Below are 15,520 nucleotides of genomic sequence, written 5' to 3'. Positions count from 1 at the left end.
TTATTGTTGAAAATATTAAGCTATGCCCTGTATTAAAATCTCACTGGTAATAAAAACATAAAGAAGCACCGTTACACAATACTATTGGTGTGGTAATGGCCCCAGCGCTGGTGTGCGCGGCCCCCTGGCCTGCGGCTGCTTCTCCCTGGAAGCGCCCTGCTTTGCTGACAGCCCTGGTCTCCCCTCGCGGTCCTACCCACGCCTCTGGCGGCTGCTGCTGGACTCTGGTTCCCTGGCCCCTGCTCTTGCAGCCCGTCCTGCCTCCGGAGGAGTGGAGGTTTCTGGGGGCGCACGCTGCACAGGGGAGTCTCCAGGAAGAAGGAAGGAGAGTGGTTGGCGCTTAAATGCCATAGTGTAACATGCAGGCCGGTGTCGAGCCTGGCCAGTGTGCTCAGTGGTCAGAGCATCAGTCCCCACACTGAAGGGCTGTGGGCGTCATTCCTGGCCAAGGGCACGGGCCAGCAGGTTTGACACCAGCACAGGTCGGGCGCCAGAGGGAGGCCACCAATTGGGGTATGTGTGTGTGTGTCTCCCCCACTCGCTCCCTTCCACTCTCTAAAAAGCAATGGAAAAAACATCCTCAGCTGAGGACCAACTAACTAACTCACTAACTAACTAACTAACTAACTAACTAACTAATGATTAGTGCCAAGAGTTTGAGCTCATTCAGGACAGCCTGACTTAAGTTTTATTTTATTGTGTTTTTTAATGGAAAAGTCTTACAGACATGTGAGATGGGCTGTGTGGCCATGAGCAGCGCATCTGCATGTCCACGTTCTGTATGGGATTCTCACTCACCCACGCGGGACTTGGAAATCGACGTCACGGGTGGTGTGGGCTACCTCACCTGTCAGACGGACATGCTCACACATCCCCGTTACCCAGGCAGGTCTAATGGAAGGCTGCGGAATAGAGTAACAAACTGCCTCTATAGCAAACAGCCTCTCCACATGGTCTGCAACGAAGGTCCTTCCCACTTTCACAAAAAGGAATGGCATGCACAGCAGCTCAGCGAGGAGAGCCAGCCTCCCTGAGGCCAGAGTTGTCCTCAGTCCTCGACCCACTGCATCTCACCCCTCCCTGCATTTCATCATCTTCCCTGCATCCCATCCCCCTCCCTGCATCTCACCCTTCTATGCATTTCATCACCTTCCCTGCATCTCATCTCCCTCCTGCATCTCATCTCCCTCCCTTCATCTCATCTCCCTCCTGCATCTCATCCCTCTCCCTGCATCTCATCCCCCTCCCTGCATCTCATCTCCCTCCCTGCATCTCATCTTCCTCCTGCATCTCATCCCCCTCCTGCATCTCATCCCCCTCCTGCATCTCATCTCCCTCCCTGCATCTCATCCCCCTCCTGCATCTCATCTCCCTCCCTGCATCTCATCTCCCTCCCTGCATCTCATTCCCCCCCCCCTGCATCTCATCTCCCTCCCTGCATCTCATCCCCCTCCTGCATCTCATCCCCCTCCTGCATCTCATCCCCCTCCAGCATCTCATCCCCCTCCTGCATTTCATCTCCCTCCTGCATCCCATCCCCCTCCCTGCATCTCACCCTTCCATGCATCTCATCCCCCTCCGGCATCTCATCCCCCTCCTGCATCTCATCCCCCTCCTACATTTCATCTCCCTCCTGCATCTCATCTCCCTCCCTGCATCTCATCCCCCTCCCTGCATCTCATCCCTCTCCTGTATCTCACCCTTCCATGCATCTCATCCCCCTCCGGCATCTCATCCCCCTCCTGCATCTCATCCCCCTCCTACATTTCATCTCCCTCCTGCATCTCATCTCCCTCCCTGCATCTCATCCCTCTCCTGCATCTCATCTCCCTCTCTGCATCTCATCCCCCTCCCTGCATCTCATCCCACTCCCTGCATCTCATCTCCCTCCCTGCATCTCATCCCCCTCCTGCATCTCATCCCCCTCCTGCATCTCATCCCCCTCCTACATTTCATCTCCCTCCTGCATCTCATCTCCCTCCCTGCATCTCATCCCCCTCCTGCATCTCATCTCCCTCCTTGCATCTCATCTCCCTCCTGCATCTCATCCCCCTCCCTGCACCTCATCCCTCTCCTGCATCTCATCTCCCTCTCTGCATCTCATCTCCCTCCCTGCATCTCATCCCCCTCCTGCATCTCATCCCCCTCCTGCATCTCATCCCCCTCCTGCATCTCATCCCCCTCCTGCATCTCATCCCCCTCCTGCATCTCATCCCCCTCCCTGCATCTCATCTCCCTCCCTGCATCTCATCCCCCTCCTGCATCTCATCTCCCTCCCTGCATCTCATCTCCCTCCTGCATCTCATCTCCCTCCTGCATCTCATCTCCCTCCTGCATTTCATCTCCCTCCCTGCATCTCATCCCCTCCCTGCATCTCATCTCCCTCCCTGCATCTCATCCCCCTCCTGCATCTCATCCCCCTCCTGCATCTCATCTCCCTCCTGCATCTCATCTCCCTCCCTGCATCTCATCCCCTCTCTGCATCTCAGCCCCCTTCCTGCATCTCATTCCCCTCCCTGGGCTCAGCTCCCTTCCTGGGTTCAATCCCCTCCCTTGGGTCAACTCCAGATGAGGGTAGACCTCCACAATCACCTGGCAGTCAGCAGAGGGTGGAATAAATATGCACTCAGTCTAGTCGCTGTATTTGGAGAACGGGAAGACTTTTCTGGGTGATTCTGCTCTTTGTACTAAGGGGAATCAACTGGTTCTGAGCAATGAGAACCCTTGACTTCTCTGCTCTCAACCAGGGTTCATTCTGGAGATGCGGGCTTTCCCAAAGTTCCCGGGGCCAGGGGTAGGCCTGGGGGCCTTGGCTGGTCCTCGGGTGAAAAGGACCCTCGTAGCGGGTCACCTACACACCCTCCTCCCGTGGGCTAGGACACAGTGGAGAAAGGGAGCACCCCTCCTCCTCATAGACGCCCCAACTTTCAGGAAACTCTACACCAGGAGGACTGAGGGTGCTCTGTGCTGCGTTAAAGAGAAATAGGCTTGACAGGCGCTGGCGGTGGCATCAGGACAGAGCCATCAACCAAGTCGACTCACCTGGCCGGGTGGGCAGCATCAGGACGCCGCAGGTGGGTTCGGGGGACGTGGGCCAGCGCCTGGGCCAGCACGTGCTGTGTGTCGTCATCCTGCCATGCAAAGCCTGTGGGGAAGGTGAGAGCCACATGTGAACTTAGAAGTGGAGCCAGAGCCCTTGTTCGGTGTCACGAGGGGCCCTGTCCCCAGCACAGAAGCAGGCTCCCTGTCCCTGCGCCTCGCTGTGCAGCAGAGCAGGCGCTCTGCTCCCAGGAAATCAGGCTTCGCGTTCAGTGGGAGGGAGGGCTCCCCTCGGTGAGCGAGGCAAACCTACTCTTAGGTCTGATCAAGTCATTGAATAGACACCCCCCCGGGAGCTGGCCTTTAGGCACTTCACAACGGACGGACGGACGGACGTCTCCTTGCGCTTAGACCACATTCTACTTGCTCAGACCATTATCTCTCCCCTCTGGACCTTCTCAGGATCCGGACCCGCCCAGAGGATGCTTGGCCCAGAAAAAGCCACTTAGAGTCCTTTAAAACCTCTGGCTCCCCATCCCTGGGGGCTGGCACCATTTGGGGGCCCAGCCCATCTGGTAGCCAGATGACCTAATAAATTTATAACCCCCTCACCTCGTGTGTTCCTCCTTCAGCGACCCTAACACTTTCTGCATGGGATGGCACAGTCACGGCAGGACCGTCTCACCGTGTGCACAGCTGCCCGCTCGCACCCCCGGCGGCTTGTCCTCCAGCCCCCGCCGCTTAGAGCCCACGAGGGGCGCTGCTGCTGGGAGAGCAGTCACCCTGTGGCTCAGCGGACTGCCCCCGGGAGCCGGTTACATTATATTTGTGCTCAAATGTTATGACAAAGCCTTATTTATAACAAGGGCGACGTGGTGACGAAGGCGAAATCCATGTGATTATGTATTAATTACACGTGCTGCAGATCGCATGATAATTATGCCTGAAATTACCAAATAACGCCCGGAATAATTATTATGCAATTTGTACATTTTAGATCTTATGGTAACATATTAGCACTTACAACTACCCCATGCAATTATCCATAATTATCTAATCACTAAATATCATGTAATCACAGAGATATTTTTATGCCCTGTGCAAAAACCCATTGCCACCTTCAGATCCGGACAGCTTCGTGCTGTGTGTGTGCGCATGTGGATGGGGTGTATGTGCGTGCATGTGTAGTGCATTTGTGTGTATGTGTGTGTATGTGTTGTGCATGCGTGTGCGCGCGCACATGTGTGCGCATGCATATGTGTTGTGCATGTGTGTGTGTGTGGGCATGTGTGTGATGCAAGGAGGTTCATACTTGTTGAGATCACACATTCCGGGCTGGATGAAAGCATGCTCAGGAGACACAAGCTCCTTCACGGACACTCTTTAATACTTGTTTTTAAAAAACGTACAAATGGCAACATTCAAACAGCGGCCCAGCCCAAGCCTGAAGTCTGACAGCACTACCAGTGGAAGCTGCCGGGGAATCTAGCCCTCGCCGCCTGGCAGGGCAGCCTGCTCCGAGGGCTCCGTCAGGGCGCACAGGCCACTGTTACCTGGTTCAGGACTAACTTCTCATCGTTGCAAGTCTGTTCCATTGGCTACAGCAGCTAAAAACCACCCCGGTGCAAGCCCTGTGTTTGTGGCTGTGATTGGTTCTGGCCCAGCCCAGGCTCAGTGGAGAGCACATGTGTGACATTCGTGTAACATTGAGCACAGCTATACACACGCCGCTCCCGTGGCTTGAATGTTAACATCTACCTGGAAACAAGAAAACAATCGAGACCCAAATGGAACTTCCCAGGAAAAAATTAATGTAAACAACAGAATTTCACTAACACTCCTTATCTAAGGAGCACGGAAGTCAAGTGGTGTTGATTCCGGGCCTTTGAAGAGGACTCGATCCTTCCGGAACCGCAGTTGGCCGATGGATAAGGGCTCTATGTGGGCATATGGGAGCCCAGCTTCTCAGTTCTCCAGGGAGCAGGCAGGAGCTGGGCCTCGCTGTGTACAAACAAGAACCGCATCGCCCCAGGGGTTCAGATGCCCCCATGCACCTCTCTCCAGGGCACACAGGAGCAGATGCCCCCTGGGAGGGTAGGGGCCACTCCCAGGAATTTGGACAAGACGCACTTTTCCTACTCCTCCGCTGAGTGCAGCTGAAGACCCTGGAACACCTTCACGCTGGCTGAGGCTGTGAGGGTGGAGAGAAGACCGAGGACTCAGGACCTTGGTCCCAAGGAAGGAAATGGGCAGGGCTGTTGGACTCGCCGCCCAATCCCCAGGAACAAGCAGGTGCAGGGCCAACTACAGTGCCTCTCTCCCCGGCCAGAGGGCAGGAGAGAGAACTGAGCACATTTTACACAAAACAGCTCCACTCCTGCCCACACCGCAGAGCGCAGACCGCAGCGCCTGCCCACATGGCCTAGGGGACTCTGGGCGCCCTTCCCACAGGCGGGAAAGAGGCCCCACCTCCCGGGGCCCTGCCAGGTGGGAACTGCCTCCATCATGGTTAGTGGGGACCATGTGGGAAGCTGAAACCCACGCACCCCTGCCCAGCAGGAAGGACAAGAGCCGCTCTCAGGTGTCAGCAGGGGCGAACCCGATGTCTGCCTCCACCTGTCGTAGCAGGAGAGCCCCCCCCCCCCCCCCCCAGCAGAGCGGTGCCAGAAAAGGCCAGTTAAACCCGGTTCCCTGAGATCCAGGGTCTCGTGATGTCATACAGAAGTGTCCAGGTTTCCACCGAAAATCACTTGTCATCCTGCAAGCCAGAGAGATCTCAAACTGAATGAGAAAAGGCCCCCAGAAACGCCCCCCTGAGATGACGGAGACCGAGCAGGGCCCAACAAGGACAGTGAAGCAGCCGGCAAAACCCTTCTGTCCGTGCACAGGCACCAGCTCACCTGAGACCAGTGACCAGGAAGCCCAGCAAAGAAACAGAAGACACAACAAGAGCCAAAGGCAAATGTCGGGGAAGTGAGCAGCTCAGCGGTGCCTGTGACTGGAGGGCATGGGGCAGGGAGTGGCAGGCTGTGAGCTGCAAGACGAAGACCACCCGTTCCAGCAAAGGGAGAACACGGTCCGGGAGCCTGTGGGGCTGCAGCCAAAGGCCGCGACTCCTGCCGTCAGCGTCCCCGATGGAGAGGAGAGGGGCTCTCACAGGATGAAGACAGGAACAAAGTGGTGGTGAACTCTTACCATCTTGGCAAGAGATATAAACCCAGAGATTGCAGAGGCTGACACACCAAACAGGAGCAACCCCAATCCCCTCTACTGCAAACTAAACACCAAGCAAAACCATTACGGCACCAGAGAAACACAGCACCTTCCTACTTGGGGAGGGTCCCGATGGCACAGGATTCCCCATCAGAAGCTCAGAGGCCACGGGAAATCGCACGGTGCGCTCCCAGTGCTGAGAGAAAAGAGCTGCCCACCAGAATCCTGAGAACCTACCAATCCAGGGACCCGGTGAAAGTGTCTTTAAGGAATGACAGCAAATCGGATGGTCTCAGATAAAAGGGGGAAATGAGAGCTTTGTTTTCACCAGCAGACCTGCCCTGAGAGAATCGCTGAGCAAAGGCCTGGGCATAAGGAGATGGGAGAAGCAACCTGGAGTGTCAAGAAGGAAAGGAGACCACAGAAGACAAAGGAAATACAATCAACTCTATTCCTCTTGAGTTTCCTAGACTTTATTTGACAGTGGACGCAAATGTGGTAATACTGTCTGATGTGCTTCCAGAAATATGCTAAGGAAATAATTAAAATCATTGTAATAAATAGTGGGGAGGTGTCCTCGACGGAGGTACGCATCCTATATGCCACTCAAACTGGTAAAATGAAACCACCAGTGAGCTCATGTATAGATAGTGTAATATCTAGACCAAGCACTAAAAACGTTAGCAAGAGAGTCACTCAAAAACACTATGCATAGCCCTAGCTGGTTTGGCTCAGTGGATAGAGCATCAGCCTGTGGACTGAAGGGTCCCGGGTTCGATTCTGGTGAGGGATTGTGGGCTTGATCCCCAGTAGGGGTTGTGCAGGAGGCAGCCAATCAATCATTATCTCTCATCATTGATGTTTCTATCTCTCTCTCCCTTTCCTTTCCTCTCTGAAATCAATATATACATAAGCCAAAATGGAATGTCTATGTGACCTAAAGGAATGCAGGAGGATAGGGGAAAAACAGAATAGAACAAATACAAAACAAAACATAACATATGGGAGAGAAACCAAGATGGTGGCATAGGTAAACACCTGAACTTGCTGCCTCGCACAACCACTTCAAAACTACAACTAAAAGAGAAAATGGGTATCATCCAGAACCACAGGAAGGCTGGATGAGTGGAAATTATACAACTAGAAGGAAAGAGAAAAGCACACTGAGACTCAGAGGAGGGGCGGAGGTGCGGAAGTGAAGTGCAGAGGTACAGAGGTGCACACTCGGAAAGGGCTGGCAACTGAGTATGCTGTTGTCTTTTTCAATCAGGAGGAAGATACAAGCTCCCGACTGCTCTGAACTCCAGTTCCAGGCAAGACTCTGGGGACCCAGACTCATACAGGGAGAAACTGGACTGTCTGGCATCGGGCAGAACTCGAGGACGGCTTTCTCTCAGAGGTGCTTGCAGCGATCATTGTTCTTGCACAGGCCACAAGACCTCTTCCAGGCAGGGCTGATGGCCAGCCATTGCTGTTTGCTCCACCCTGGTGATTCCCTGAGACCCCGCCCCACCCAATTTACAACCCTACCCAAGCTGTGCACAGAGGCTTTTGCATATGAATGGCCTTGCCCTTTGCAATCTGAAACCTAAAGCACTGAAGCTGGGTCAAAGGGCCCCAGAGCCTCCAAAAGAAGACCCAAGGCCCCACAGCAGCTTGCATTGCTTCACAGCTGGGCCGCATCTGGGCACCTCCAAATCCCAAACAAAGAGAATGAATCTGCAGATCTCTCTGTAGCTCCTGCTGGGTGGCCTCTCCCCTTGGAGATCCAAGAGCCAGTGTACCCAGTGGTCAGAGAGAGACCATCCAGACTACAACTCTTCACATCCATAAGAGGCACACACAGGGGGCAGACTCAGTGAGCAAAAAAGCCCCACTGAAGCAAGTCCTGTCCCATAAGGGTGTCTCCAGCACAGAAGTTCTCCCATCATAGACAAAACTGATCTTCACAGCCAATTGGCCTGGAGGTCAATTCCTCCCAGTGAAGCCAACAGCAATCAAGGCTTAACTACAACAAGACTGTGCACACAGCCCACAAAGGGGTGCACCAAGAGTGTCCACCTCAGGTAACTGGGGAGGCTGAGCCACTGGGCCCTATAGGACACCTAGCACACAAAGCCACGCTATCAACAAATGGAAGCAGCCAAAATGTGGAGACAAAGAAACAGGTCACAAATGAAAGAAATGGAGGAAAGCAAACTACTGGATATAGAGTTCAAAACCACGGTTATAAGGTTACTCAAGAATCTTCTAGAAACTGCTGAAAAATTTAGTGAGACCCTCGAGGATATGAAAAAGGACCAACTAGAAATTAAGCATACACTGACTGAAATAAAGACTAATATACAGAGATCCAACAGCAGACTAGAGGATCCCAAGAATCAAGTCAAAGATTTGAAATACAAAGAAGCAAAAAACACCCAACCGGAAAAGCAAAAAGCAAAAAGAATCCAAAAATATGAAGATAGTGTAAGGAGCCTCTGGGACAACTTGAAGCGTACCAACATCCAAATTATGGGGGCGTAGCAGATCAACCTACCACATAGTCATAAACCCAAACATTGAAGCCAAAATGAGGAGACAAAGAAACAACCCCCAAATGAAAGAACAAAAAAATTCTCCATAAGAAGAAAGAAATGAAATGGAGATTAGAAATTTATCAGATATAGAGTTTAGAATAATGAGGTAAAGATGCTCAACAACATGAGATAAGATATAGTAACCATGATTTATTAGTAAAAAAAATAATAATAATAACATATGAAATTTAAGCCCCATGATATTTAAAAAAATACCTTAAATGTAAATGGGTTAAATATATCCAGAAAGACAGACATTGACTGAATGGATTAAAAATGCTCAACTCAAGATTAAAAATGGCAGTGGAGTAAGTGAATGCTGCACTGACATGCTTCCAGGACCAAACTGAAATTACAACTAAAATACAGAAAAACTTCCTGAATAATCAATGGAGACTCATTGGAGAGAACCCTGATAACTGAGAACATGAAGTGGAGACAGCATAGAGACTAGTAGGAGGGGCGGAGGCACCAAAGGGCTGGTCTGGCTCTCACAGACAGCAGCTGAGTTCCAGAGACATATCTCAGCTGTGGGAGGGGGGAGCCACTGAGAACTCTGGGGTCTAATCCCCAAGCTGGTCTCCCCAGCAGAGAGCACCATAACTGAGAAAGGTGCCCACATAACATCTGGCTGTGAAAAGCAATGGGGTTGCTGTCTGTCAGGGAGAGATGGCTGGAAATTCAGGCACCCTCTTAAAGGGCCAATGCACAAAATTCCTTATGGAGCTACCCACCTTGTGCTCCGGCAGAGTGGACTGGAGCTGTGTGAGCAGAAACCAGGATGGAAGCTTTGGGGTTAGAGCTCAGAAAGCAGACACCCTGGTTTCCTGTGCTGAGTCACTACGGAGGCCATCTTCCTCACGCAGCTATACAGGTGGCTTTGCCTGGGGGAAAGACAGTTGACTCACCCTATTGGAAAACACCTTGCCCCATGGTGTGAGTTTCTGAGGCCCAAAAAGAGACTGAGAAAAACAATTAGCCTCCAGGCAGAAGCAACTGCCCCACCCTGTTAAACAAAACTCGAGCCACACCTGTGGACGATTGCCTGAGGGTAATCCAAGGCATAATCCTATCTCTGGGGGCTTTGAGGGATTGCCTGATCTAATTAGTAAGAAATAGTGTTTCTTGCACTGTCCTGCACTAGAGATTGAGAGGCATAGCAGATCAACCTACTACATAGTCATAAACCCAAACATTGAAGCCAAAATGAGGAGACAAAGAAACAACCCCCAAATGAAAGAACAAGAGAATTCTCCAAAAAAAGAAAGAAATGAAATGGAGATTAGAAATTTATCAGATATAGAGTTTAGAATAATGAGGTAAAGATGCTCAACAACATGAGAAAAGATATAGTAACCATGAAAACAGAAATAAATGACATAGCACAAATAAAGAACACATTGGAACGAATACTCAGCTGATGAGCAGAAGCTGAGGATTGAATCAGTGAATTAGAAGACAGGGTTGAAAAAAATCACTCAATGAGATTATCAAAAAGAAAAACAATTAAAAAACAGGAGGACAACGAAAGAGAGCTGTGGGATGATGTGAAACATAACAATATTAGAATAGCAGGTGTGCCAGAAGAGGCAGAACGGGAGAAAAGGATAGAGGACATGTTTGAAGAAATAATGGCAGAAAACTTCCCTAACCTGGCAGAGGAAAAAGTCACACAAGTTCAGGAGGCACAGAGAACCCCAAGTAAGAACAATCCAAACAGACCCACACCAAGACACATCATAATTAAAATGTCAAAAATTGGAGAAACCAAGATGGCGGCATAGGTAAGCACCTAAACTGCTGCCTCGCACAACAATTTCAAAACTACAACTAAAAGACAGAACGGACACCATCCAGAACCACAGGAAAGCTGGCTGAGTGAAAATTCTACAACTAGAAGGAAAGAGAAAAGCTCACAGAGAATTGGAGGTACGGCAAAGGGTCTTTGTGCGCGCAGAGAGGAAGGGCGGCTGAGAGCCTGGCTGACTTTCTCTGGCAGAAGGGGGAAGGAAGCCCCCGACCGCACTGAACCCCAGTCCCGGGCGAAACCCCATGGACCCAGGCTCATACAAGGGGAGTCTGGACTGTCAGGTAGAGAGAAAGGCACCCAGAGACTCGGAGACCCGGGGGAGACCCGGGAGAGCCCCAGCAGGCAGGGTTCCAGAGGTGCGCGCGCCAGTGTGCACAAAGGCTGCGGAGGTTGCCACAGGCTTTCCCTAGCAGAAGGGAGTCCGAAGCTCCTGACTGCACTGAGCCCCAGTTCTGACTGCACTGAACCCTAGTTCCAGGCGAGCCCCTGGGGACCCACGCTCTTGTTGGGGGAATCTGGACTCTCGGGCGGAGACTCGGGAGCGTTGGCAGGTGCCCGCATGCCAGTGCGCACAAAGGCTGCAGAGGTTGCCACAGGCTTTCCCTAGTGGAAGGGAGTCAGAAGCCAGGGAAGGCAGAGGTCTGCAGGCGCGCACGCGCACAAGGGCAAGGCTGACTGGAAGCCAAGACTGTCTGCTCCGCCCTGAGACTCCACCCCATCCAAGCTGAGCACAGAGGCTATTGCAATTTGACAAGTCTAATCCTATAAGGTTGTCTCCAACACCGAACTTCTCCCAGCGTAGACACAGCTGATCCTTACAGCCAACTGGCCTGGAGGTCAATTCCTCCCAGTGATACCAACAACAATCAAGACTTAATTACAACAAGGCTGTACACACAGTCCACAAAGGGGTGCACCAAGAGTGTCCACCTCAGGTTAACTGGGGAGGCCGACCCACTGGGCCATATAGGAAACCTAGCACACAAATCTACCCTACCAACTCAGGGAAGCAGTGAAAATAGGGCGTCAAAGAAACAGATCACAAACGAAAGAAATGGAGGAAAACAAACGACTGGATATAGAATTCAAAACCACGGTTATAAGGCTTTTCAAGAATATCCTAGAAAAGGCCGATAAATATAACGAGACCCTCGAAGATATGAAAAAGGACCAACTAGAAATTAAACATACACTGACTGAAATAAAAAAGATTATACAGAGACCCAACAACAGACTGAAGGAACACAAGAATCAAGTCAAAGAATTGAAATACAAAGAAGCAAAAAACACTCAACTGAAAAAGCAAAAAGCAAAAAAAATCCAAAAAGTTGAAGATAGTGTAAGAAGACTCTGGGACAACTTCAAGCATACCAACATCAGAATTATGGGGGTGCCAGAAGAAGAGAGAGAGCAAGATACTGAAAACCTATTTGAAGAAATAATGACAGAAAACTTCCCCCACCTGGTGAAAGAAATAGACTTATAAGTCCAGGAAGCCCACAGAACCCCAAACGAAAGGAATCCAAAGAGGACCACACCAAGACACATCATAATTAAAATGCCAAGAGCAAAAGACAAAGAGAGAATCTTAAAAGCAGCAAGAGAAAAACAGTTAGTTACCTACAAGGGAGCACCCATACGATTGTCAGCTGATTTCTCAACAGAAACTATGCAGGCAAGATGGGAGTGGCAAGAAATTTTCAAAGTGATGAATAGCAAGAACCTACAACCAAGATTACTCTACCCAGCAAAGCTATCATTCAGAATTGAAGGGCAGATAAAGAGCTTCACAGATAAGAAAAAGCTAAAGGAGTTCATCACCACCAAACCAGTATTATATGAAATGCTGAAAGGTATTCTTAAAGAAGAGGAAGAAGAAAAAAGTAAAGATAAAAATTATGAACAACAAATACATATTTATCAACAAGTGAACCTAAAAATCAAGTGAATTAAAAACCTGAGGAACAGAATAATCTGGTGAATATAATAGAATCAGGGACATAGAAAGGGAGTGGACTGGTAATTCTCAGGGGGAAAGGGGTAGGGGGGGGCTCAGGAAGAGACTGGAAAAAAATCATACACCCATGGATGAGGACAGTGGGGGGGAGGTAAGGGCAGAAGGTAGGGTGGGAACCAGGTGGAGGGGAGCTATGGGGGGAAAGAGGAGAAACAATTGTAATAATCTGAATAAAGATTTATTTAAAAATAAAAAAATAAAATAAAATAAAATAAAATGTCAAAAATTAAAGACAAAGAGAGAATCTTAAAGGCAGCAAGAGAATAGAAAACTGTTACCTGCAAAGGAGTTCCCATAAGGCTGACACCTGATTTCTCATCAAAACTCTACAGGCCAGAAGGGAATGGCATGAAGTACTCAAGGTAATGGAAAACAAGGATCTGACACCAAGATTACTATATCCAGCAAGGCTATCATTCAAAATGGAAGGTGAAATAAAGATCTTCCCAGACAAAAGAAAAAAATGCTAAAGGAGTGCATCACCACCAAGCCAGCATTACAAGAAATGCTAAAGGGATTGCTGAGAAGAAACAGAGAGAGAAACCTAGCCATACAGAATTAAAATGGCACCTCTCAATAATAACCCTAAATGTAAATGGATTAAATGCTCCAATCAAAAGGCATAGTGTAGCTGAATGGATACAAAAACATGACCCAGCCCTAACTGGTTTGGCTCAGTGGATAGAGCGTCGGCCTGCGGACCCAAGGGTCCTGGGTTCGATTCCAGTCAAGGACATGTACCTTGGTTGCAGGCACATACCCGGTAGGGAGTGTGCAGGAGGCAGCTGATAGATGTTTCTCTCTCATCAATGTTTCTAACTCTCTGTCCCTCTCCCTTCCTCTCTGTAAAAAATCAATAAAATATATTTAAAACAAAAAACATGACCCTGCTATATGCTGTCTACAAGAGACCAACCTCAAAACAAAAGACACACACAGAATGAGAGTGAATGGATGGAAAAAAATTTTCTTCCATGCAAATGGAAACAAACAAACAAACAAACAAAAGCAGGAGTAGCAATACTCATATCCAACAAAATAGTCTTCAAAATGAAGGCCACAACAAGAAACAATCAAGGTCACCACATAATACTAAAGGGATCGATCCAACAAGAGGATATAACCCTGGTAAACATATATTCACCCAATATAGGAGCACTTAAATTTATAAAAATAATTCTGGAAGACTTTAAGGGAGAGATGAACAACAATCCAGTCATAGTAGGGGACTTTAACATCCCACTGACTTCACTGGATAGATCTTCCAGACAAAAAAATTAACAAGGAAACAGTGACTCTAAATGACACACTGGATAAGATGAATTTAATAGACATTTATATAACATTTCACCCTAAAGCTGCAGAATATACATTCATCTCAAGTGCACATGTATCATTCACAAAGATAGACCACATGTTAGGATACATAACAAGTCTCTACAAGTTCAAGAAGATTGAAATAATATCAAGCATCTTCTCAGATCACAGTGGTATGAAATTAGAAATCAACTACAGTAAAAACACCCCAAAACATTCAAACACATGGAGGGTGGCCCAGTGCACAAATTTGTGCACATTAAAAGGGAATTAATTAGAGGAAATATTTTAATATTGCTATTTGCCCTTTCTCTATAATAGTGTCAGAGATGAAAGGAAATTAGTATAATGTACATGAAAATCTTCCTCCTGTCAGAGTCTGGGGTACATCGCAGGACCCAAAGTTGAGTCCCCACCCACCTGCATGTGCCTCGAAATCGCGGGAGACCCAGACCTGTCTGGCCCCACCCCCACTGGGCAAGATCCAGACCCGGCTGGCCCCACCCCCGTCAAGCCCCACTGGGCGGGGGGCACAGCCTCAGGACCCCCGTCAAGCCCCACTGGGCAGGGGGCATGACCTGAGGTCCCCCAGCCAAGCCCGGGGGGGGGCATGCCTTGAGGTCCCCTGTCAAGCCCTTCCAGGCAGGGGGCGCAATTTGAGGTCCCCCATCAAGCCCTGCTGAGCGGGGGTTGTGGCCTGAGGTCTCTCGTCAAGCCCTGCCAGGCGGGGGGGGGGGGGGGTGGCCTGAGCTCCCCCATCAAGTCCCACTGGGTGGGGGCATAGCCTGAGGTCTCCCATCAACCCCCGCTAGGTGGGCAGGGGGTGCAGCCTCAGGTGCCCCGCCCCGACCCAGCACCATGCAGCCTCAGGTCCCTGCTGATCACTTGTTATGGGAACCCAGCCTCCGCTGTGGGCGTAGCCATCTTGTGTTACGGGAACACAGCCTCCCCTGTGTGCACTGCCATCTTGTGACATCGTGAGGGTCAATTTGCATATCACCTCTTTATTATATAGAATGAACGCGTTACCAACAAGATTGAGAAAGAAATAAAAACTTCCTGGAAACAAATAAAAATGAACACATAACAACCCAAAATCTCTGGGACACAGCAAAAGCAGTCCTGAGAGGGAAATTCACAGCACTACATGCCTACCTCAAAAAACAAGAAAAATTAATAATGAACTATTTAATACTACAACTTAAAGAACTAAAAAGAGAATAACAAGAAAAGCCCAGAGTAAGATGATGGAAGGAAATAATAAAGATTAGAGCTGAAATAAATGCCATAGAGGCTAAAAGAAAATACAAAAAAATCAATGAAACCAAGAGCTGGTTCTTTGCAAGGATAAACAAGATTGATGAACTGTTAGCCAGACTCATCAAGAAACAGAGAGAGGACCCAAATAAATAAAATCAGAAACAAATGCAGTGAAGTAACCACTGACACCACAGAAATACAAAGGATTGTAAGGAAATACTTTGAACACATATATGCCAATAAGCTGACCAATGTGGATGTAATGGAAAAATTCTAGAAAAATAC

The 15,520-nt window shown here is 49.4% G+C and overlaps 1 protein-coding gene across 1 annotated transcript in view; it reads right to left on the bottom strand.

Moving 5' to 3' along the window:
• Positions 1 to 15,520, bottom strand: part of PTPRN2 (protein tyrosine phosphatase receptor type N2) — a 458,587-nt gene that overhangs the window by 268,949 nt on the left and 174,118 nt on the right. Inside the window, exon 4 of the mRNA XM_080665141.1 lies at positions 3,043 to 3,145. Coding sequence (XP_080521267.1) covers positions 3,043 to 3,145 — 103 coding nt within the window. The remainder of the gene's footprint in view (positions 1 to 3,042; positions 3,146 to 15,520) is intronic.

The sequence above is a fragment of the Plecotus auritus genome, assembly GCF_963455305.1.
Source record: "Plecotus auritus genome assembly, chromosome: 4".
NCBI lineage: Eukaryota > Metazoa > Chordata > Mammalia > Chiroptera > Vespertilionidae > Plecotus > Plecotus auritus.
The sequence above is the reverse complement of the archived record's forward strand: the minus strand, read 5'-3'. Positions and strand labels throughout refer to the sequence as shown.